The 26332-nt window shown below is 45.3% G+C and overlaps 1 protein-coding gene across 6 annotated transcripts in view; it reads right to left on the bottom strand.

Annotated features, from left to right (window-relative positions):
• TRPC5 (transient receptor potential cation channel subfamily C member 5) overlaps window positions 1-26332 on the bottom strand; it is a 171756-nt gene that overhangs the window by 68951 nt on the left and 76473 nt on the right. For all 6 annotated transcript variants that reach the window (XM_080989756.1, XM_080989757.1, XM_080989759.1 and 3 more), the window contains one exon: window positions 16396-16917. In XM_080989756.1, coding sequence (XP_080845882.1) covers window positions 16396-16917 — 522 coding nt within the window. The remainder of the gene's footprint in view (window positions 1-16395; window positions 16918-26332) is intronic.

Here is a 26332-nt window from a genome sequence, read left to right as displayed (position 1 = left end):
ATGTGGTCACAGAGCCACACAAGCTTGCCCCACCCCCTGTTTCAGAATAGTCCTGGTCAATGCATGTAGTGCAATGACCCAGTAGACTTGAGGTGGTAGATGGAGGATTTTGGATTACAAGCAGAAAACTCCAGTCCTGATGCAAAGAGAAAAGAGTTTCCAGCCCAATCCCCTTTTCCAACAGTTGTTCTACCATCTTGTCCTACTTTATAGGAACAAGATAAGAACATATGGAGATGCCTTATTCTGAGTCAGATTATTGGTTCATCTACCTCATATTACCTACACTGACTGGCAGTGGCTCTCTGTCAGGAGCTGGAGTCTGGCATAGGTCAGAAATTAAACAATAAAGCACCTGATGTCAAGTGACGTTAACTCTATACTCAAAGAAACAAACAGCTCAGTTCTAGTGGTCACAGTGACCCTTCCCAGCAAGTATTGCCCCAATGGAGCAGTTGCAAGGACAGAGGGTCACTGCCTTCCCACTGCCCTCTAAGATTCCTCCCCTGGGTCCAGCAACCTGAGACTCCTTTGTCTTGTCTCTCTTGGCTCAGCACTCTTCATTCCTCTATGTAATCTGGGAAACTGGAGGAAGGGGAGCTGGTCACAGCAGGGAAGACTCCCTGGATTCTTCAGCAACCTGCCTGCAGACTGCCTCTTGACCCCCGCCTCCTGCTTCTGCTTCTGGGACCACTCTGCCACAGTCCCTTCCTGCTTACCAGACCTTGTTACCTCTTCAGCTTCTGACACCTCCTCCTCCCAGTCTGCTCCCTCTTCTCCTTCTGACAACTCATCGTCATCCTACCATCAATCTGAGCCTTCTTCCCCTGGGGGTTTCTTGGGGGTTTCCTCCTCTGCATCCAGCCAGTCCATGCCACTCTCCATGGTTATGGGCACGGGGCATTTTCATTCCTACCTGGAGCTGTTGGGGATTTAACCTGGGCTTTTTGTATGCAGCGTGGATGCTCTGCCCTGACCTACAGCCTCTCCTCTTGACACTACTTGCATTAAATGTGTGTGTGTGTGTGTGTGTGAATATAATAAAACCCAACCTTCTTCTCTTTCCTCCCTGCCATTACTAACACCAGCAATCATGTTGACAGCAGCCTAGTTTTCTTCCTCCTTTCTGTCCCCCATGGACAAAGCACTTAATGATATCATGGCTCCGAAAATGGGTAAGCAGTTCTCGCCGTGTCTGGAGTCCATGCTGTCTCATTTTGGGCTGGGTGAATCATAACTGTGAAATGACAGATTGATGGCCATTGCAAGAGGACAGTGTGGGTGGTGGGGTGCAAAAGCAACAGGGGATTATGACAAAAAACCCAAAAAAACCCCACACAACAAAACTAAATGAAAAACACCTGGCAGCAATGAGAACTCCACTACTGCAGCCAGGAATTGTAACAATTCATCTGACCGAAATCCTTAATGGGCTTCTGATGAATCAGTCTCCTTGGCTCACCCTTTTCCTAAAGAGAAGAGCCACGAGATCATTGTGTCTCCTTGTCGTTTGCAAATGATGATCCTGATCACCATTCCAATTTGGCTGCAGAAGAAAGGACTTTCACTGATATATTTTTTTTGTTTGTTTTGTTTGAAACCTATCATTTTGAAGCTTATTTTAATAAATGCTTTTGCATTTGCAAACAAGCCTGGTGTCAGCAGATGGCAACCATGGGTAACTGCCAAGGACCCAGTGCAACGGCAGGACCCACTTCTGAAGCCTGCCCTGAAGTGGCTGGGTCTGGGAACCCATATTTTGATTCCTCACAAAGGATTTGAATTTAGGGTTATCATTGCAGCAGAACAAACTCCCTTGGAAAGTGGTGGGCTCTCCCTCATTGGATGTTTTAAAGCAAAGATGTTTTAAAGCAAATCCAAACCATCTGTCTTGGATTCTTTAGTTGTGATTCCTGCATTGCATGGGGTTAGACTAGATGACCCTTGTGGTATTTTCCAAATCTGTGATTCTATTATGATCATTACATAAAAATATTTCTTTCCTGAATTTTTCTGTCATATATGCAGAGCAGATGCTCAGCCACTCAGCTACAGCATTGCCCATCTAACTCAGTATTACATACTCTGACTGGAAGCAGCACCCTGGGGCAAAGACTTTCTCAACACATACTCCCTGCAAGGGATGTCTCTCCCCTTTAGCATTTCATTCCTAACAAAGGCATGCTGCCTGCAGTGATCTTTTAGTACAGTATTAAATCTATACATACTTTGCAAAGTCATAAACTCCTTTACGAAGTGATACATTAATAGTACTATTTAGCTCAGGTGTAAAAAGATAGCTTGCAAGGAATGGGAAAGGAAAGGCATTACATTTATAGATGTTTATACTTATCGTTAAATAAAAAAAGCTTCCATATATCATAGAAGGCAAATTGCCTTTTTATGCAACTGGCAGAGAATTAATTATACAGGAAATATTACAATATGCCCTACAGTGATTTTGGTAGAATATTGTTTATAAATGTCAAAATTCAAAATGAAACGCTCAGTATCTCTCTGCCTTTCAGGTCCTGGAAGCTCTGTCCCTATACAGGATGGATGCACACCATGAATTTCAAATATACCAAGGGCATTTGATGAATTATTTACAAGATGGGAGGGACATAATTGCTTGTGATATATTTATGCATGCTGTGGATAAAAATAAGGCAATTTCAGCACAGTACAAAACCTTTTGTTTCATCAGTTGGTTGTGCATCTGTGAACACATATTTATTTCCTCCACTAGTTAAAGTCCATGACGCGGGTGGCGCTGTGGGTAAAACCTCAGCACCTAGGACTTGCCGATCGCATGGTCGGCGGTTCGAATCCCCGCGGCGGGGTACGCTCCCGTCGTTCGGTCCCAGCGCCTGCCAGCCTAGCAGTTTGAAAGCACCCCCGGGTGCAAGTAGATAAATAGGGACCGCTTACCAGCGGGAAGGTAAATGGCGTTCCGTGTGCTGCGCTGGCTCGCCAGATGCAGCTTGTCACGCTGGCCACGTGACCCGGAAGTGTCTGCGGACAGCGCTGGCTCCCGGCCTATAGAGTGAGATGAGCGCACAACCCTAGAGTCTGGCAAGACTGGCCCGTACGGGCAGGGGTACCTTTACCTTTACCTTTAGTTAAAGTCCATAAGATCAAGAGATCATGTTGTTATGAGGTTGTGGGGTGCCTAGGCTCCCCTTCTAATTCCTGGAACCCCTTCTAATTCCTGGGCGCCATACACGGGATTTAGCATGTTAACACGAAAGCCAGGAGCCAGCCTGGTGATGGCCTGCTTAAAATTGATCGTTAGCTGTGAGAAAGTGAGTGGCTTTGTGCCAGAGGGCAAATGAGGGTGGCTCCTCCCACAACTCAGAATTAGTTAGAAAGACAAAGCCTTTAAAGTAGAGTTTGTAGACCTGGAAGGAGGGCAGTTGTTTTAGGACTGCAGTTGGGGATGATATGGGCTGGAGGAAAAATAGTGGCAGTCTGTTAAGCACAGCAAGCTGAAAAGAGGAAGTAAGAGCACAAAATGGGCTGACTGAATCCAAGGCTGCAGCTATGGGAGAAATGAAACCCTTTTGGAGTGTAATGTTGGAATCCCCTGTATCATAGTCTCAAGTTGTATATATATGTGTGTAAATAAACCATATATCATAAAGAACCACAATCTCTGCTGCGCCTCATTTCCAAAGGAAACACAAACCCTAGGCAAGTACCTGAAACCCCTGGAATTGATCACGGTTGTGGAGATTGGGGTGGCATATAACAATATTCTTAAAAGAGGCAAACAGGGCTATGTTTGAAGCGTTCATATTACCTGCTTTACTTATTTGGATTTCAAAGGACAGACAGATAGAAAAGACCCTCTTCTAGGTTTCCAATAGATGCTCAACAGCCCCTGAGCATCAACACACACTTTCTTCATTGATCCACTCTCTATACCAGCTATTTTTGACCTTCCCTTTCTCTCTTAAGAACATACAAAGAGCCTGCTGGATCAGACCAATAGTCCATGTAGTTAAGCATCCTGCTCTCACAGTCAGATGCCTGTAGGAAACCTGCATGCAGGACCCAAGCACTCTCCCTTTTGTGGCTTCCAGCAAATGGAATTCAGAAGCACTTCTTTCTCCAACAAGGGAGGTAGAGCATAGCTATCATGGCTAGGGCTGGGAGATATCTGGTTTTCAACATTGTGATATTTCACCAGCTAAACACCATGATATATGGCAATGTCTGAAATAAGGATGGAGCTGTGTAGAGGCACTGGCTGGCTTCACAAGTTTCCCCCCACATTTGATTTTTGTATTGTGGGCACACACATGCACATGCACATGAGCGCACGCACGCACGCACGCACACACATCATGATTCACAGTATATTGCCAGGTCAAACACTATGAAACTGATATCACGATATGAACTTCAAACTGGTTTTGGGTGATATATTAATATATCGCCCAGCCTTAATCATGGTAACCGTCCATAGCCTCTCCTCCATGAATCTGTCTAAACCTCTTCTAAAGGCATCCAAGTTCATGGCCTTCACTGCCTACTGGGGGAGTGAGTTCCATGGATTAACTATGCACCCCACTGCCAATCCCAAACCCCACAATTTACTAATATCTCCCTGTCACTGTCACCACTGACAGGAGAGAGAAGGGGTGAAGAGGAGAAAGCCTTTCTCTCCTTTTCCCCTTCCTGCAGGACCACTGCTATCTGTAGTTGAGAAGGCAATGAAGAAGAGAGTCTTTTTATAGCAGCAGCAGCAGCAGCAGCAGCAGCAGCAGCAGCGACGACGACGACAACAACAACAACAACAACAACAACATAAGGGGAAGAGCAGGAAGGCTTGCAAAACCTGCCCCACACTATCTGCTTGCCTGTTCCCAAATACCTCCTCCTTTTCCCTCTAGGCTGCTCACTGGCCTGGGCAGTTCCACAGCTACTGCCTTTCTTTGTAGTCCCTTTCTTTCTCCTCTGCCTCCAGTGCCACTGAGGTGCTGTTTGTGTTGTGCTGTCATGCTGCAGTTGGTGTGGCCACCCATTGGCAGCCACACTAACTGTAGCATGACAACTATTTTTTCCTTACAAAAATATTATATAGTAAGATAGCCCTTTTGCCTTAATGTATTTATTTGTTCCCTCAAAGTTGAGATAAATCTTTATCGTACTCCTGCACAAATATGCCTTGGATTATTTCCAGTCTTGAATTGTGCTTCCTCTCTGATGCCTCATGGGGATTGGGGAGGGGGAGGTGAATGATGCTAGATTACAGAGTAAAATATCATTTCCGACTTCAAGAGGTAGAACAGCAACAACATAAGTTTGAAACCAAATAATTTTGTTGGATTTTTATACATTTTTGCTGCTTTCAAACCCCCCCCCCCCCGGTTTACTTCCCTCCCCTCTTCAAAGCACATTTCAAGACTTACTTCCAAAGATAAAATACCTGAGCCATAATTTTTGCTGGAGACATTTAAGTAGACAAAAACCACCAGAGAGAAATATATTCCCTAGCAGTATATGGACAGTCTTACCAGCTATTCCATGGAAAGCTCTGCAGTGCATTGAATCTGTCAAGTGTGGCACTACTCTTGGCAGTACAGCATTCCCCAAAGACCATGAAGGAAGCTGGAGAATTTCTATGGAGCACTTTGGTCCACTTTTTAAAAAGGGGGGGCTTTTAAAAATATCAGTGACACATGAAGAATGAGTTCAGGGCATGTGGAAATAAAAACTCTTGTGGCACGCACTGTGTCTTTCACGCACAAAAATAACCCTCGGGTTTATTGACGGAAAGCCAAGGATTTGTCATTGCTTTGAGCCAGGGAGTAAGATGCAACCCACTTTTTAAATGTCTTTTGCTGTGGTCTGTAGTGGTAAAACAAAGCAGTTCGTTAATATATCCTTCAAAAGCTCACAGAAGAAAATAAGCGAATTACATTTGTAAGACTCCCACCCTCACATTAAACATTATCCTGCTATAAGTGAATACCCTCCAACATTTCTCTGATGAAAATAGGGACATCCCATTCCATAATGATAATTTTACTATTTATACCCCACACATCTTATTGGGTGCCTCAGCGACTCTGGGCAGCTTCCAACAAATATAAAAACATCATAAGACATTAAACATTAAAAAAAACACTTCCCTATACAGGATTGCCTTCAGACAGCTCGGGAGTCAGATAACTCCATACCCTCCAACATTTCTCCAATGAAAATAGGGACATCCTAAGAAAAAGTTGGACATTCTGGGATCAAATCACAAACTGGGACTGCTTCTCCAAATCAGGGGTGTCCCTGGAAAATAGGGACACTTAGAGGGTCTGTAAGTGCTGCACTGCTAAATTCCATCTGAAATATTCCATTGAACCCTTCACCCTTATGAAAAAAGCAGTTATTTTTCCACATCTTTCATGGGGGCAGAGGAATTTCAGTGCATTTTGCAGGTAGGTCAAGGCTTATAACATTCAGAAATAAGAAGCGACAAAGAGAAGAGAAGAAAAATGAGACAGACAGATAGAAAAGAACTTATTTTTAAGGTCTTAATCAGATTCAGAGAATAAATTTAAAACCGTCAAATATGGAGAGGGAATGATAGTCTGATTTGTCATTAGAGAAATCTCATTGGCCCAGAATTCTGAAATCCCGGGGCAGTCTGACCATAGGTACCCGTAGCTCTTTTCTGTTTGTCTGTTTTTCTCCTTTCTCATCTCTTCCATCACTGCTGAAGTTTAGATGATAAAGAAACAGCATGGGCATAGGGAATCTGTCTTTCCAACTTACAAAACTTTTTAAAACTCTATGTGCAGCATTGCTGGTGCTTTAATACAACAAAAACAATGGTGGTAATAGTAGTAGTAGTAGTAGTAATAATAATAATAATAATAATAATAATAATAATAATAATATTTACTACCTAAGTAGATGTTTGTGCTGAGGTTGGAGCAGAAGAATTCTGACATGCTGCCATTTTGTACCAAGACAAGCAGGCAACCACCAGCCTAGCCATAGACTGGTTTGGGTCTTGCAATTGGAAAAAATGAAAGTGTTTGCTGTTTTGGTTGAAAATGTGCTCTAATAACATAAATTGCCTTGTAATAATAGGTTGTCGTGCTGTACAGATCAAAATGAACTTCACCAGCTACAGGCTGTGATCTACATGGTGGTACCTTTGTGCCTGTGTGTCTAAGTGTTTTCGTTCATTTATTTGACTATTTGTATCCTCCCTGTGGATCTAAAGTGCCAGAAGACTGGTAACAGCATAAAAACTAACAAACCATTAGAAGCACGAGACTCAAAACATTCAGTTAAGTAGCAGCATCAACAACAACAACAGCAGAAAGAAAACCCAAAAGCCTTTCCTCTAAATATTTCTTTGTAGCAAGGTCAGTCCCTCATTCCTGTCCCTGATGAATCCCTGCCCCAATGAGTATTGCCAGGGATGCTGCATATGATAATGCAGGAGTCACTAATCTTTTGGGGCCAGTGGGCACACTGCAATTTTGAGGAAGTGTTATGGGCACCACTCACAAAATGGCTGCTGTGGGGTGTGGCATAGCACAAAATGGCTGCTTTGGGAAGGGGCATAATAGAAAAGGGCAGTAACAGAGCAGAAAAATAGAAAGTGCTATAAAATGTTTTGAGTCTACCCCCTCTCTATTAAGTACCATGATATACAATGGGAGGAAAGACACCAACATCAAGCACCACTATGCTCACTCACAGAAATAATCTTTTGTACCTCACCTCTCCTCAGAATGGAAGGAAGAGTAAGTGTCCAATCCTGGCATCCAATGAAATGGGGGCATATTTAAGGGGATGTGTTCTAGGGCTATGCCATACTTTCCAACATTTCTCCAATGAAAAGAGGGACATCTGATTCCATAACGATGATTCTGTTATTAATACTACTTTACTATTTATATCTTTCTGGGTTTCCCAGCTACTCTGAGTGGCTTCCACCATATATGTAAAAACATTTTAAAATTAAACATTTTTAAAAACCTTCCCTATACAGGATTGCCTTCAGATGGCTCAGGAATTGGATAACTCCATTCCCTCCAATTTCCCCCCAATGAAAATAGAGCCATCCTACCATACCGTCCAACATTTCTCCAACGGAAATAGGGATGTCCTAAGGAAAAGAGGGACATTACAGGATCAAATCAGAAACTTGGACGGCTTCTCTAATCAGGGACATCCCTGGAAAATAGGGACATTTGAAGGGTCTGCTATGCACTTTGCACTTTGCTTTTCCAGCACAGCCCCTGCAGGGGAATGCAGTGTGACTGCTTCCCACTGACATCTCCCTGCCCACTGAGGTCCCAATCCCTAATAGCGCTAGATTGCTCCAAGCAGCCTGGGACTATCTGGGGCTGTTTCCACCCAACTCAGACAAAGTCTGGACACCTAGACTCTTCCTTGGACATAGACCCATCTTCTGGGCATGCAAGAAGCATTATGAGAGTTCAAAAACCCCTTCTAGCCTGGCGAAAGAACTTTCAAGGAAGGTACGAAGCAGGACTGGTGATGGGTGTGGCCTGAGGAGAGCCATATAGAAAGTCCTGTGTTTGGCCTCCAGGCTTTAAGTTCTGCTATCCTGGTCTACAACACCCAGAGCTGAACACCATACTATAGATACAGATTGACTGATGCCTAATGGGGAGGAACCAGCAGAACATGATCCACACACTATGCTTTGGTTAGCACAGTTTAAGACTGCATTATTGTTGGACAATTGTGTTTTGCAGGGACAAAGGTAAAAAAAGAGTTGAGGCACAAGCTCTCAGGTGACATAGGTCACAACTTCAACAAGACCTGCAACAAGCGATAAGCTAATCACTATTTTCACCAGGCAACCATTCCTATTAAGAGACAAGTGTCTCTGGACAAGCTCCATCCTCACTCTGGACTAGAATCAATAAAGTCCCTGTCCCATCATAATCACTACACACTTCATGTCCAAATGAACTCCCCCAAACCATTTAACTCTAAGGGGATGAATTAGTTTTGCCCCTCAAAGCTGTCCCTGTTCCCTCATTCCAAGGCTGCTCCCTTGGGAAACTGATCTGAGGACAGTGGTGAACAAATCTTTCAGTTCAGTTTCTCATGTTTCCAATCAAGTTCAGTTTGCTCCATACATCTGTGGATCTTTCCTTTTTAAAAAAAGGTTGTGTGAAAATTCATATGCATTTCTGTACACATGCCTCATAATATAAGCAGTTTTGTACACCATTTTGCCTAGGCTTGCATTTATGTAAGAAACTCCCCCCCCCCCCAAGTAGATTTTTGTATGCTGTTATCACTAATAGAAATATGTTCTCAAGTGCTTTTCACTAATAAGCACATATTTATATGGCTTCTTGGGCTGCAGAAATTGGAGAAGTGTAAATTTCAAAGGAGAGCTGCATTTAGGTTCATGTATTGGTTTGAGAAATGCAGATTTGGTGAACTTGCATTAAAACACAAGCGGAATTAATTCCTGCCCCATCTATAGGTATCTCTTCCTCCATGCTACATGTGATGCCTAAGGAGCGCACTCAGCTATTTCAGCTGCTCCCTCTTTTCACTGTCCTGTCCCTTCCTCGTCATCTCCTTTGCCCTTTCTGTGGGTGATGAGTACGGGGACGGTGGTGGTTCTGACAGCCAGCCCAGGCAACCGGAGTAAGGATCTCCAGTCCTGGGGCAAGGATGTCCAGACCCAGTGGCTTCTTAGTATCACTGGCAATGTGGAGATCAGTGGAGGACCCAGCTGCCCTTGCTCTTCATCAGGCCTTAGATATGAGGTCTGGGTAGGGCTGAGCCCTAACTGACAACTTCGCTATTACCTCTGCTCCCATATTCATGCTGAGATGCCCTTGACCTACTGGCTGCCACCCCTTGACCCCACTTCCCTGGGCTTCACTAAGTCCCACCCCATGAGATCCTGAACCTTGAATCACTACACTTTATCTTTCAGACTCCACTGAAGTCCCAGAGAAGCCGTACAGCATATATTTAACCTGATCTTAAATACCTGGTTTACAGTTCAGAAGCACTTCAGAATAATTACTCTTTGTTTTCACAGTTGCACAGACATGAATAAACTGTAAGTGTGACCAGGAAGCGCCATCTGGCCATGTTCTGTACGTGCATTTGAATGTTGTCACACATTCTTAGAGCTGACTGAAGTTCAAAACAATTGATGCTAATTGGATACTAATCGTAGATCTGGAGCTACAGATCTTGCACCTCCAAGGGAATTGTTCCCACATTGGTGACAACAGTCTCTATCTGCTCACAGGCAAGGAAGGAATTCTAGAGGGTTACAGCTGAAATAACTTGAATCATTCAGAGGGCATGTTGCTTTCTCTGAGAAGCTCTGAGCCCCAACCACTTTCTTGTACCAGAGATAGCAATTCTCCTGCTTATTTACACCTCCATTAGAATGCAAGAGCCCTGTTGGCTCAAACCAGAGCAATAATCTAGTCCAGCATCCTGTGTCTCACAGCAGCCAGTCAGGTGTACCCAGGGAGCCTTCAAGTAGGGCACTACAACACCAACATTCACACAGTGACTAATGCTTTTTAAAAGCCATCTAAGTTAGTGGCTGGCACCAATTATTGAGATAATAAATTATATAAATTAACCATGGTTGCAACCATATATGCATTTACTCGGGATTAATTCCCATTTAATTTAACAGGGCTTGCTTCTAAGTAGACCCTATAGGATTGCACTATTAAGCATATTCATTTTATTTGTTATTATGCGGAGTAGCAGGTGGTGAGGTGGCATGGGTGGGGGCATGACTGCTCTGCTGGCTTCCCAGCACAGTGAGCACTGGTACTTACTGAGAGGGAGGAGTGAGACTCAGTGTGGTGTAGTGCATGGCAGCAGAAGCATCACAGTGGCTCCTTCACAATGCACTGCACCATGCCAAGCTCACCTTGCCCCACCTGAACCACCTCACCAGCCACTACTTATTATGAATAAACTGATGGGATAGCAGTTTTTCCTGTGCTCCATGCACTGTGCAGGAAAGAGAGAGAGAGAGAGAGGGGGGAGAGAGAGAGAGAGAGAGAGAGAGAGAGAGAGAGATGTGTGCGTGCAATACACTTTAACAGCTGGAGAAGACACAAACAGAAGGTCTGCACCAAACAAACATTTTATAATCAGAAATGAAAGAGGATGGCTCCTAATGCATGTCTCTTCCTTGAAGCTCCTATCTGACCCCTTGAGGGTTATCTCTAGCTACAGTGTATTTGAAGCCATTCAGTATCTTGATATGGACTGCAGTAGTTTACCTGCAGTTCAAATCCCACTGCAGTTGTGGACAACTCACGGCTGCACTAGCATTCTTTGAGGGCAGCCATGACCGTTAAAATGGTCCATAAGAGTGGATGTGACTGTTGTCAAAGCACATCAGCTATGGACATCACACTTGTGTGATGCCATGATCAATTACTACTAGGCTCCAGGTCAAAAAGAATTATGTTTCTCCAGGCTTTTAATGGCTTTTAATTGGTGTGCAGTGGTTTTAATTAAATGGCTCTTGAGGATTCTGCGGAAATGCCATGGTTGCATTTGTTGTCATTTGGTTTTAATATTATTTGTAAGCAACCTTGGGGATTTTATATCAAAAGGTGGTGATAAGGGATAGATTAAAGATCATCAGGTTCCCAAATGGATTCTTTTTTTAAAAAATGTTTTTATTATACAATTTCAACATAACAAATTGTCAAACCATATAATCACGGTATGAGAGAGAGAGCGATCTATCTGCGACGATCGTCCTGGAAAATTTATTCCTTATTTAATTTGTCTTAAGTTATTCCATTTTGTTAATTTTACCCCTTTTCCCCCTTCCTTCCTTCCCTTCCCCTTCAGGGGCTTTGCCCCATGGGGCCTTCGGCCCCTAGCAAGCTCTGGTCTCGGAGCTTTTCGCTGCCCAGTTGGCCGCTTAAAGGTAAAGGTAAAGGGACCCCTGACCATTAGGTCCAGTTGTGACCGACTCTGGGGTTGCGGTACTCATCTTGCTTTACTGGCTGTAGGAGCCGGCGTACAGCTTCTGGGTCATGTGGCCAGCATGACTAAGCCGCTTCTGGCAAACCAGAGCAGCGCACGGAAACACCGTTTACCTTCCTGCTGGAGCGGTACCTATTTATCTACTTGCACTTTGACGTGCTTTCAAACTGCTGGGTTGGCAGGATCGGGGACCGAGCAATGGGAGCTCACCCTGTCGCGGGGATTCGAATCACTGACCTTCTGATCGGCAACTCCTAGGCTCTGTGGTTTAACCCACCATGCCACCCGCATCCCTCGGTTGGTCACTTAGGCAGCTCTTATTCCTTGTGGAGCTTACCAACTAGTTTTGTTTTAATTTGCCCAAGAGAACATCGACCTTGGTTGTTGCGTTCTGCAGGGTGCAATCCTAAGGCTTTTGCCTTTGCACTCTCCCTATCTGCTGAGCTCCCTGCTTCCCCTGGTTCTTCTGGGCAGCGTTTTTTCACTGCTGTTTCCGTCTGCTTTGCAGACTGGGGTGCTTGGAATTAGGCTAGCTGTGGCAAATTTTTCGAGCTGAATATTATAATCCTCTGGGTTGCTGGTGGGGAAATTTTAGGGGCCAGGAAGTCCCCCCCCCCATTCTTGCCCAGTAGCCATATTCAGCCTAGTGTGGCGAAAGCGACATTTTGTTTTGGCGCGAGTTCCATTTTATCAATTGAGTTTGTTAATAGTGTTCCCTTTGTTATAATTTTGCGTGAAGTGAGATTCAGGATGCCTGTTAAGAGGAATCCTAGTCATGCTCTCCCTTCGAAGAGGGCAATTAGAGGCCCTTCTCAGTCCCTTCACTCAGCGCAGGCCCCAGCAGTTCCTCAGCAAATGCTGGCTCGCTTGGGTGCTATTAGGGCCAATATTGGCTCAGATCTTGCGGTTCTGATTAGGTTTAATTCAGAGCTTGAGTCTTTGGTTCAGCAGTTTGGGAGGCAGGCTTATTCCCAGCCTGACCCTTCCTCTCCCTCTACTGTGTATGAGGCCCATGGTCCCTCTGATGTGAGTGAGGGGAGTGAGGCTTTGGATCCTCCTGGGGCTTTGTTTCCCCAATTTCTGTCTTCCAGGATCCCGGTCCCAGCCAGTCCTGGGGGTCGTCCCAGGCGTATGGGTGTCTTGGTGCAGCAGGCCTTTCAGTCTGGACTGCATTGTCCACTGGGCCAGCAGGAGGGCGGTGGAGTCTGGATTTGGATGCAGGCTCGGGCTCCCTGACCACATGTGCGTATCCTTGATATCCAGATGAGGAATGCGTTGGGAGGAGCTTCTCCCAACAGTGCATGTGAAGGTGTCTGGGGAAGGCATGCCTGCAGCGATGGTGGTACAACTGGGTGAGAACGATTTGCCGGAAGCTCCCAGCTTGAGCCTGCGGACCCGCATGCAGGAGGACTTGGAAGAGTTGAAGGCAGCTCTTCCTGGGCTCAAAATTTTTGGTCACAGCTATTGCAGTGATGTGAGTGGCGAGGAAGCCAATGCCCAGCTGCCACCGAGAGGGCCAGGCGGCGCGTCCAGAGCACAGTAACCAAGAAGGTTCTGGCCTTGGGCGGGATGGTGATCCGTCACCTGGGCATTACCTTCCGATATGCATTCCTTTACAGGCTTGATGGGGTTCATCTGTCTTGATTGGGAATGATTTATGGCTGACTGCCATGTCAGCGGGGTTAAGGGATTGGTTACAGGCGTGATTGGTTGGTGGCAAGCGCAGGTGCTCATGTGGCAGATAGGCTCTGGTTCAGGTGATAGGGATGGGAGAACGCTCTTGCCATCCCTATGTGAAGGGTATTCCGTTAAAGGAATCCAGGGACTCGATGGTTTGGTCAACCCCTGAGAGGGGGTTGTGCCCGTGCCTGAGTCCAGGGGGACATTTGGGTGGTAGAGATATCCTGTTCCCGGCTTTCCGCTTATCCAGGTGTTCACCCTTGGCTGACCTATGCCGGAATCCTGGGTCAGCGCTACCTGCGTGGCAGAGAGCTAGTCAAACCAAAGTCTATGCAACCAGTCACTTTCTGTAATCAATAAAGTAGTGGCCTAAATTCTGCCAAAACCCAAAACCAAAATTTGAGTCTTGTGTGAATTTATTTAGGGGGGAGGTTTCTGGGTCTGAACACGCAACTCCCATTTAGTTTGGGGGCAGAGATTGCTTTGAGACAGCATCCTCAGAGAGGCTTGCCTGTCACCTCTATGACCTTTTCAGCCTCAGGTGAGTATATTTTTATTCACCTAGGTCAGGGGTCAGCAAACTTTTTCTGCAGGGGGCCGGTCCACTGTCCCTCAGACCTTGTGGGGGTCCGGACTATATTTTGAAGAAGAAAAATGAACGAATTCCTATGCCCCAGAAATAACCCAGAGACGCATTTTAAATAAAAGCACATGTAAAAACACGCTGATTCCTGGACAGTCCACAGGCCAGATTTAGAAGGCGATTGGGCTGGATGCGGCCCCCAGGTCTTAGTTTACCTACTTATGACCTAGGTCATGTACATTGTTTTAGGCTATATCTGTTGCAATTTTGAAGTGGGGTGGGGGACAGAGTCTGTCTTTTATTGTTACATGTTAGTTTGAATTTTTATAAATATATACAGTATATTGCTTTGTATAGAGAGCCAGTGTGGGTAGTTGTTGCGAGTGTCAGACTAGGACCTTGGAGAGACTAGGGTTTAAATTCCCACTAGGCAATCAAGATAGTTGTGTGAACATGGGCTCATCATTGCCCCTCAGACCAACCTACCTTACAGGGTTGTTGTGAGGAATCAATGAGGAAGGGGAGGACCATGCACACCACCTTGCACTCCTTGGGGAAACGAGTGGGAATATAAATGAAATAAATAAATAATATAGATGAATGAGGGATGAATGAAATTCTGCTCAGGATGCAGGGATATATTGATGTTTCTTGCCTTTATCTCATGCCTGCGAGTCTGTGACAAAGGAGGGAGTATTACTCCCCTCTACAGAGAGCTAGTTGTGGAATCTACACACATATAAAAACCATTCTGAAAATGCTTTTTCAAAAAACATTTTAAAAAACACATTGAATTTTCCATAGAGCTCACCATCGCCATCTAATGCCACACTGTATATTGCACTTAAAACACACTTAAAACGTTTTATTTCCAGCTGTATAGCTGAGTCTACTGTTTCAATGCTGCCAGCTAACCAAATGATGCCCAAGGAAAACCAACCCTGACTAGTGGAACTGCCACCAACCCTGTAAAGTTCCCCAAATCTGTCCCTCAAATTTGAGTTTGGGGGGACACAGATCTGTTTCTGGACACCTTTCTGGACGCAGAAGAACAGATCTGGGACTCACCCAGACAAGAGTCAATGATCCACTTCTTGTCCTCTGAGCCCCAAGCCCACAAGTTTCTCAGTAAGGTGCCAGATATGGAGACAAAGCTTACCCTAAGAAGCCACACCAATATACGACAACAAATCCTTTATTAAGAGACTACAAAGCCAAATAGGACCCTTTGTATATGAAAACACAGCTTAAGAAACAAAGGACACTTTAAGGAATTCTGTTTCGGGGGGGGGGGGGAATAACAAAAGTAGCTTGCCTTACTATCATACGAACCATTTGAGTCACAGACCCACCAAGCGTACATGATTGTTGCAACATGATACTTTATCCAGATGGGGCACCCCAGAACCAAGTCAGAAGCCAGTTTTTTTAATGCCAAAAGGCATGGATAGAAGGTAGATTTTTCCTTAAATCACCCAGGGCCTAATTTCCCCAGCATTCGAGGGTGTAAGCTTCAGCTGTTGAGTTGATTTTTGTAGTCACTATGACCTTCAGCAATCTCACAACAGATTTCCACACAGGTGGTAAATTCAGAGGTGTAGCAGGGAAGGTAGATGGAGACAGTTGGAGTCGGTTGGAGGCGGGCTCCATTTCCCCTCCGTGCATAGACTAATTAACTATGACTTTTTCCTCAGGAAGACCACAGCAAGAATCCCAAGTTAACCACTACAATAAACCAAAGAAATTGTAAATTTCGAAATCATAAATTTCTTTACATTTGTTATAATCTGCCCAGGGAATATCTATTGATGGTAGACCACCACTCTCTTTATTTACTGATTGTATGTAAGATGCCCTGGGATCCTTTTTCTTTTTCTTTTAAAAGAACATGTCACACCCCACCTGGAAATACACACTGGCTCAGCCTTCCCCAGTCTGGTGCCCTCCAGATGTTACTGGACCACAACTCATATAACTACTTAACCTTGGCCATGCAGGCTGCAGGCGCTGATGGGAGTTGGAGTCTAGCAAGATCTTTTCAGGGTGGAGGTATTGGTTTGGGGAAGGCTCTTCTAGCCCATGACATATGCATAGAGTTTTGGACCACCCCCAAGTAGGAAAACAGCCCTTACCTCTTTCTGATGGTACTTTATTGCTACCTTTAGCTTTGCCAAGTCATGACATTTCTGTGGGTCTAATTCTTCGCTTTGGTCATCCCTGTGGTTCAAGATGATTTCCAGCTCCCTGGAGCTCCGTGCCTGGTCCAGAAGGTCTTTAGCAAACCTCTTGCACTGCTGTGAAAGCTCCTCATACTCGGCCTTGAACTCATTCTCCACTTTGCTGAGCTCCTTCAGCTCCCAACCCAGCCGGAAGGCCGTCAGGATCGGGTCCTCACTAGATAAGGCAATCAACGAAGGGCTGGCCAAAGCTTTGTAAATATTCAGCCTTGACCTGGAATGCCTCAGGCTGTCTACTTCAGAACTGGAGACGCATTCCACACAATTGCATCTGATCTGGTGCGGGCGCGGGATCGTGACCCGTCTTTGGACTAGCAGCTTGATGATTTCATAGTTGTTGGTGTGAGCCGCCAGCATTATGGGGGTTATATCAGGGGTGAACTCCGAAAACTGAGTGTCCATCATTAATGTGGGGACCTGCACAAAATGAATAAATGAGTTAAGATCTTTCTTCCAGAAACTGTATAAATCATGGCAGATCAGGAGCATACATAATAAAGGACATCAAAAAGATATAAAGGACATATAGTATTGTGCTGGGTTTTGTGATTTTATGTCTCAGTATTTTCCTGTGTGACACCCAGAGAGCAATAGCTATCAGGCATCTAATAAATTTAGAATAACTAATTAATTCATTCATTAATTGGATAGTCTGTCCCCAGGAACCAAAACCAAAACAACTAAAAAGAAACAGACTCTAGATTCAGCCTCATTTTGAAATAGGATAAACAAAACTGGCTACAAAATTAGCAATTCCCCACAGAATTATCTCCAACGGAGAGAACAGAACTGAATGCAAGATCAACACCTTACTTTCTATTCTGATGAGGTGGAGAATATTCTCAGAAAATGAAAAATATGCTATGATAGCATATTTGTCCACCTCAACAGAATAGAAAATAATGTGTTAAATCTTCAGCTCCATTAAGCAAGGACTAGTTTTACAAACCAGCTTTCAGGTTGCATGTACCACTAAGTATTCTCAAAACCACAATCACATGCACTATCCTAAGAATGCCTGCAGAACTCCTTTTAATGAAAAATTACACCAAGAGTTTATCCCCTCAAACCATTGACCTTTGCCTTATTGCAGACCACTATCCTGACTGGATCAAGCATGAAAACCCATGTGGGCCAGAGGCAGGCATTGCTTCCCATGGTGTCCAAATGGCTCCCCACGCCTAGGATCCCATGATCAGACTGCAAAAGTGTATGTGCAGGAGAGTGTGTTTTGTGGTCTTTTTTCAGAAAGGAAGAGAAATTCTAAACATTTGGGGGCACAGAGAAACTGGATGTGGCATAGATTATTTCTTTCTTTTTTAAAAAAGCATTATTTATTTAGCTTAGTTGCTGCAACACCAGTTGACTGGCATTCACATATACCTACGTACTATGCCTTCCTTGGAACATGCTATGTCAGGATAATAGCATTGTTTTCAGAGGCATTGCTGTGGGGAGAGATGGTGACCATACTTTCCTACTGGAGCCAACATCTTATTTTCCCTTAACAATACTGCTGGCAGTAACTAAGAATGGTGCTTGTAGGTGCCTAGTCTTTCACTCTACAAATCATCTGTCTAGTGGTCTGCATTCTGTGCCATGTCAGGTGCCTGCACTTCAATTTGAGGGTCTCTCCTCTTTCAAGTCAAAGCTATACCGTCCCCATCGCCCCCGAGTCAGATTGAGATCACCAAAGTCACAGGCTTGCTCTTTTTCAGCACTTTTCTGTCTTGATACAGCCCTGAACTTTCCTATATATTATAGCTGTGTAGGTCCTATGGGCTTTGCAATAAGTGAGGGTGTTGCAAATATTGCCTGCAGAACACTGTCAAGCTCTGAGTTTTGTTTTTTGTTTAACCCAAGCAGCAAAAGGTTTGTTTTTTTTTTAAAAAAACTGTTAAAAGCTGTATTGAGGCTGTTGGGGTTTTTTAATTATTATTATATCCTACATTCCTCTTCTTTAACTCCAGAGCTCTTCACAACATTATAGGCAGTGTTTTAGATAGCCTGATTTTGTAAGGTCTGTGATTGGACACAAACCAAAGGCTGGTGTGAAGCTGCAATTTATTTATTTTTAAAATACATACAAGAATACACAGAATTTAGCCACCTCTTAATTATTTTGAGGTAAGAAAAAGGAAAGTCCTCCCTCTATCATAAAGGATAGTGATGGAAAGTAGATTCCTTTTACTTCCGCTACAAAAAGCTCCTGGACCTATTGGTCTAACATTTTGCAGGCTAAGTCCACTCCAGAGAGGCTCCCGTGCCTTTAAATTCTATCCACTTTGGCCAAAAAAGGGAAGCGGTAACTTGAGAAAGAGAAGTCTTTAGGAGCTAGCTATTTCTGCATTCCTAGTAACGCCATGGGTTTAAAACAGATACTGCAAGAATGGGACCAATGTGCCAAGTACACTGCAGACTAACAGGCCATTCACACAGGCCAAGTAAGTACAAAATCTCCAGACTGAAGTCTTCCCATAAGACTCATCTTTCAGTCACCACTCACTTCTGCCAGTATCGATAATGTTATACCAACTTTATATGCCTCCAGAGAGGTTGGACTGAGTTCCTAACACCTTCCAACAACAGCCTGGGCCTCTAGCCATCTCAACACCAAGCCACCTGAAGACCTGAAGGGATTACTGTAGAATATTCACTCAACACTTCAGTCAATACTAAGTTGATTTGACAGAAGCAGAAGCAATGTCTGGAGTAGCTGATGAAATTAAGAGACATTTCATTACCAGACAGCTCAAAGTTCAGAGACAGTATGATGCAGAACAGAGAAGATATAGAGTTCGGAGTTCAAAATGCCATTCCTGGCAGATGCTCATGAGGTGGTGTCCAGTTTATACATCCATTTTTTCCATGGGATGCATTATTAATGTTGTTGTTGTTGTTGTTGTTGTTGTTGTTGTTGTTGTTGTTGTAGTATTGCTACAATGGGATTATTACCCCTGTAATACTGTGGAGAAGAGCTATTCTAAATACTCCAGAGAGAACCATACTGAAATCCAATGCACTTTGAAAAGCACCTGTAATTCTATAGTCTGTTGTTAGGGAGGATAATGTGCACATTTTGCCATTCATCTTTTTGTCCAAAATGTCACAGAGTTGGAGAGGATCTTGTAGGCCATCCAGTCCAACCCTCTTCCCAAGACATGTAATCTTAAACTAGAGCATCCCTGTATAAAGACCTCCAGGGAGAGACAGTCCCTCAACCTTCTAGGTTCGAGCTATGAAACCTGTGGCGTACCAGGTGTTGTTGGACTCCAACTCCTATCAGTCCCAGCCATCATAGTGAACAGTCAGGAATTGTGGGAGTTCTAGCCCAGCAACATATTTAGGGCCACATGTTCCCTAGCCCTGCTTTGTTTGGACAGGTCTTAGCATCAATAACTTTCTCCCAGTGTTCAACTCAAAGCCTATCCTTTTGTACGTTAAGCCCATTTGATCTAGCCCTGCTCTCCAGGGTAGCAAAGAACAAGGACACATCCACACTCTACATTTAGATCACTCTTGTGCCACTCTTATCTACTGCAACAATCACAGCTTCCCCAAAGAATCTTGGGACTTTGATAAGGGTGCTGGGAATTGTATCCCTGTGTTGGGTCTCCTAACAACTGTCAGCACCCTAAACAAACTACAGTTCCTGGAATTATTTGAGGAAAGCCATTACTGTTAAAATGGTCAAAGAGTGCTTTAAATGCATGGTGTGGATGTGACCCAAGTCTCTCCCATCCTGCAGTTCCCAACAACGTATTCAGAAGCATATTGCCTCCAGCATTGGAAGTGGAACATATTCATCAGAGCTAGCAACCTTCTCCTCCTCCTTTAATTTGTTTAATGCTCCTTTAAAGCCCTCCAAGTTGGGAGCGAGTTCCAGAGTTTAACTGTGCTCAGCACGAAGAAGGATTTTCTTTTGTCTGTCCTGAACCACCCAACATTCAGCTTCACTGGATGTCCGCATGTTCTAGTGTTAAAAATATCTCTGGGATTTATCAGACTGGAAGCTTCACAGCGCATGGGGAAATGGCCAATCAAAAAGTCTACGCAGCCCTTTTACACTCTTATTGTTCTCTTGGTGTTAAGTTCAAGCTGTTATTTAGAAGGAATTGTTGCCTGAACACCTCTGCTTTAAAAGGTAGGGGGAGGGACGCTTGAAAGAGAACGAGATGTAAATAGTCTAAAAGCTGCCGGCACCACAGTACTGTGCTATTAAGCTATCAATGTACCTTGCAGCTAAGGCTGAGGCTTTAATGCATCCCCTGTTGCGGCCTTATTATTGACATCTGGTGCTCAGAATGCTGAAACGTAAGCGCACAGCAACCTTTCCAAGCAATTCCATTTTGTAACCTGGCAAGTTCAGTTTTCTGCCAGCATCGACAAATATCCACAGAGCTCAGCACATCACCTGACCTCTCCAACCAAACAGCCACATCTCCTTGAAGTGTGACTAATTGCAGGTGAATGCTGCACACATTTGCCTTGTGACTGTCAAAAGTACTTCATGGGAAGCATTGTCAAAAAGATCTCAGTGGCAGCAGAGTGCTATTTTATCTGTAAACATATATAAATCGCTGAGACTTGGGATGTGCAAGACCTGTTCCTTTATTTCATTGGTTTCCCCTCCCGTTTCCCCACAGCCTTGACTAGCTGCTGAAACTCAAGGTTCCTCGGATATATTATTGATTTCCAAGGGGTGGAAATTGGATGCACAATAAAGTACAGATTGCATCTAGTTACTCCACTGCTCTTAATGGGATGCTTGTTTGAATGTTCAGGTGTTGTCGTTCTACTCCCATTACATTCATTTGGATGCACCTCCCAGTGTGCATTCTATGGAGAGTCTTCTGCAGAACATCCCACTTCAGCACCTCAATCACTGAGAAGAGAAGTGCCTGTGTTTCCTCACCCATTTTAGCTGTACACCTAAAAATACAACATATAAGAACCTAAGTAGAACCCTGCTGGGTCAGAACAATGGCCCGTCATAGTAGAACATCCTGCTTTCACAGTGGCCAACCAGATGCCCAAGAGAAGCCCATAGGCAGAGCCTGAGCACAACAGCACCCTTCCTACCTGCAATCCCCAGCAACTGGCATCCAGAGGCATCTTGCCACCCAAGAGTGGAGGTGGAACATAGCCATTGGGGCTAGTAGGCATTGCTAGCTTTACCCTCAATGAATTTGTCTAATCCCCTCCAAATCAATTATACAAATGAGCATTAGGAATCGCTTTGGGGACCTGATGATCTTTAATCTACCCGTTATCACCACCTTTTCCCAAGGTTGATTATAAATAATATTAAAACCAAATGACAACAAATACAACCATGGCATTTCCGCAGAATCCCCAAGAGCCATTTATCTTGCCATTCCCCATAAGCACCTGGATGGGGTCTCTGCATCCTAAAGGATCGGCCATCATGACTGGTAGCCACAGACAGAACCATCACCCTCTCTGAATTCGTCTCATTCTGTTTTAAAGCCATCTAAGATGGTGGCCCTAACCACACATTGTGGAAACGAATCCTCTAGCTTAACCATGTGCTGCAAGAAGAATTGATTCCTTTTGTCTCTACTGAATCTTACTCTGACATTCAAAGACCTAAATGGTTTGGGACACCGATATTTGCAAGGACATATTCTGCACAGTAACCTGATCATGTTCCAGGATTAGTGGATGAAACGCTCATGATGGTCCCTCCACATATTGAGGTACCGTATTTTTCGTTCTATAGGGCGCACCGGCCCATAGGACGCACCTCGTTTTTTGGGGGGGGAAATGAATAAAAAAAATTATCCCCCCCCGCCGCGGCTGCCGCCCCAAGCCTTGCGTGCTTCGGGCTGCAGGCTACCGCCCCAAGCCTCGCGCACTCGGCGGGACCTCCTGCCGGGCGCGCGAGGCTTGCAGACACTCGCCCGAAGCACGGGGAGCCCTCCGGAGGGCTCCCCGTGCTTCGGGCGACAGGCTGCCGCCCCAAGCCTCGCGCGCTCGGCGGGACCTCCTGCCGGGCGCGCAAGGCTTGCAGACACTCGCCCGAAGCCTCGCGCGCTCGGCGGGACCTCCTGCCGGGCGCGCAAGGCTTGCAGACACTCGCCCGAAGCCTCGCGCGCTCGGCGGGACCTCCTGCCGGGCGCGCAAGGCTTGCAGACACTCGCCCGAAGCACGGGGAGCCCTCCGGAGGGCTCCCCGTGCTTCGGGCGACAAGCTGCCGCCCGAAGCCTCGCGCGCTCGGTGGGACCTCCTGCCGGGCGCGCGAGGCTTGCAGACACTCCCCCGAAGCACGGGGAGCCCTCCGGAGGGCTCCCCGTGCTTCGGGCGACAGGCTGCCGCCCCAAGCCTCGCGGGCTCGGCGGGACCTCCTGCCGGGCGCGCAAGGCTTGCGGACACTCGCCGGGGCTGCAGGCTGCTGCCTGCAAGCCTTGTGAGCCCGCGGAAACTCCCACCGGGCTTGCAAGGCTTGCGGATAGCTTCCTGAAGCCTGGAGAGCGAGAGGGGTCGGTGCGCACCGATGCCTCTCGCTCTCCAGGCTTCAGCGAAAGCCTGCATTCGCTCCATAGGACGCACACACATTTCCCCTTCATTTTTGGAGGGGAAAAAGTGCGTCCTTTGGAGCGAAAAATACGGTATGTGGCATGAGGGACCGGAAACGACATTTTTCAGTGGTGGCTCTTTATATGTGGAACTTCATTCCTACTGCGGTATACCTGGCTCCAGTGCTCTATGGTTTTAGGCAGTTAGTCAAGACACCCCTTTTTCAGGAGGTGATTGGGGGAAGAGAAAGTTGATTGCTGCCACTATTAGTAACTGTCATTCAGTGATCTGCCAGCACATGCTGTTTTGGGTTGTGCAATTTTTATGAATTTTTACTTATTTGACTTGTTGTAAACTGCCCCGGGGCTTGTGCAGACAGTCGTACATACATAATCTAAATAAATAAAAATAAACATATCTCCCAACATTCAGCTTCACTGAATGAGAGAGTGAGAAAAAAACTACCATATCTCTTTCCACTTTCCCCACACTGTGCTATATTCAATTTCCCTCATTACTTGCCTTTTTTCTACACTAAATAGCATGTTTGGAAATATGTGTATAATTAAATTACATTCATGAAAGAGTCAGGATTAGCTGGATTACCCCATAGGGTACAACCCAGGGTTGTCTTCACATGATGTGTAGAACACAGTAAAAAAAGAAAGGTCCAGGAAAAGTGTTCTGACACAGAGCTTGTTTGTGACTGCTTTGGAGCTGATGGGGTGGATGGAGGGCCCATCAAAAAGACCATTGAGAACTTCTGAAGCATCGCAGCTTAGGGTATGAATTGAAGGTCAAGAAGCTCATAAGTCACATCTTGCCTTGTTCACAAGCCATTGAAAAGTTCTCAAACAGTCTGCCCATCTATAGCCTACTTTATATGGTTATTGTAAGCATATAGGAGGGAAATGTAAAACAAAACAAAATGTAAAACCAAAACCAAAACCTGGCATATTTGTCCTTCTAGTTCCAGCTCACTGAAACAGCCATCTGTAAATGTGTTTGGGTAGGCTTCCCCTCTCTTCAGACCTTCTGCCAGTGCATGGACAGCAGAGGATTCCACAACAGGGGTGGCAAGATTAGCACACCGCCCAGCTTTCTTTCCACTAGGGATGGCTAGTGCCCATTAAGACTGGTGGGAGAGAAGGAAGGGAGGCCAACAATAGATAGAGACAGAGCCAGTGGCAGGCAGATCCACCCACTGACCAGTTGTAAATTAGAAGACAGGCAGGTGTAGGCTGGCTGGCTGAGAGCAGACGGAGGTTGGTGGGCTGTGCCCCACTCATCGTAGCAGACCTATCTCAATTGCTTTTCATGGGATGTCAGTCCTACAGAGTGTAGATCACAATGAATCAGGATTCCATATTATTTTCTTTCCTGTTGTGCCCTGTTTTTTTCACCCTCTAATTCTGAGTGAGAGTAATTAGGCTTGTGGGAGACCACATACGATACGCCATGCTATTATGTCTATTCATCCTTTGTCATATCTCCTGTTCCCTTCTGCTTAACTAATAGACTGACCTTGTCTGTCCATGTATGGGGGCAGGGGAAGATAGGTAGCGGTAGAGATTTCTCAGCAGAGGGGTCATTTCAGAATTTGAGGAGAGGGGAAAATACAGTAGTGGTAGAAGTGTGTAATTTAGCAGAGTCCAAAGGCCAAGACTAGTTATGTTCAGGATACATTGTATGTTCAGTGATACATTGGTGCACTTTCAGAGTATGTGCAAGCCTGATAAAGATGATCATTTGCAGCATGATCCTATACATATCTAGCAACATAGATATGTATGAGACAGACCTTTGGTCTATCTACCCTGGTTCGCAGTGGCTGTCCAGAGTTTCTGGCAGGAGTCCCTCCCAGTCTTACCTAGAGATGGCAGAGATGGAACCTGGGACCTTTTGCATGCAAGGCAGAAGTAAGCTCCCTGAGTTCAATAGTGCACGCTCCCTAGTAGGTGGGAATATGATTGTAGCCTTAGACTGCAGTTCTATACACACAATGCTGAAATAACTCCTAATGAACTTAATGGGCTTCTTTTTGAGCAGATGCTTATAAAATTGCATAATGAATTGTTTATAACAGCAGTTATTCCATGTCAGATGCACTCCCATTGTATATGATCTGACACATTTGGGGGCTAGAGGGGGAAGAAGTGCACTCTAAATGGAACCCCTACTTGGTCAGAAAAGACATGGCACTCCTTTAAAAAGGTAAAGGTACCCCTGACCATTAGGTCCAGTCGCGGACGACTCTGGAGTTGTGACGCTCATCTTGCTCTAGGCCGAGGGAGCCGGCGTTTGTCTGCAGACAGCTTCCGGGTCATGTGGCTAGCATGACTAAGCCACTTCTGGTGAACCAGAGCAGCACACGGAAATGCCGTTTACCTTCCTGCCAGAGCGGTACCTATTTATCTACTTGCACTTGACGTGCTTTCAAACTGCTAGGTTGGCAGAAGCTGGGACTGAACAACAGGAGCTCACTCCGTGGGTGGTGCTGTGGTCTAAACCACAGAGCCTAGGGCTTGCCGATCAGAAGGTTGGTGGTTCAAATCCCTGCGACGTGGTGAGCTCCTGTTGTTTGGTCCCAGTTTCTGCCAACCTAGCAGTTTGAAGGCACTCCTTTACTACAACATTAATCTTGGACTTCAGTGGAATCCATTTCCCTTTTTCAGCTTCCTTCCCTGTTAGTTAAGGCGATTGTATGGCTGCATATTTGTCTTCTTTTCTTTTGTCTTCCCCGAGTGCTGTAAGTTAGAGACTTACAGGAGAAGCATGTAGGTGAAGACAAGTCAAGGTGAGTAAATGGGCAAGGTAGGAAAGGTCAGATCCAGCAGCTAAAGCCTAGCCAAGTCAGGCAAAGCCAAGTTAAAGCAGGCAAAGTTGGGCAAAGGCAAGGGAAGTCTTGACAAAAGCTTTCCTAAAAAAAGGCAAACGAAAACAGAATGCTGGACAGCTTCAAATGAGCCCTGCTGGCTTCAATTCTCTCCTCCTATGGTAGTTATCAGAAGATGTTGTCTCAGTATGGAGCTAAACCCAGCTAAAGTTTTATAAGGGGTGACAAGGTCTGTAATTTAGTTCACTCTGCCTTCCTGGAGGAGCAGGTGGAGTTGTTAAAAGCACTTTGCCAGCTTTTGCAGTCTCTGTCCTGCAAGGCTGGCAAGATGGAAGTACTGCACAAGGCACATCTCCTGCATCTAGGCAGTAGGACAGTAAATAAGATACTGACTTCAAAAAGGTAGCCTGAGTCTTGCCCTCATCAGAGTCATCCACCGCACACAGTAAAATCCTA

Source organism: Podarcis pityusensis (assembly GCF_964106645.2).
Source record: "Podarcis pityusensis genome assembly, chromosome: Z".
NCBI lineage: Eukaryota > Metazoa > Chordata > Lepidosauria > Squamata > Lacertidae > Podarcis > Podarcis pityusensis.
Note: the sequence above shows the minus strand (reverse complement) of the source record. Positions and strands in the feature narration are given on the sequence as shown.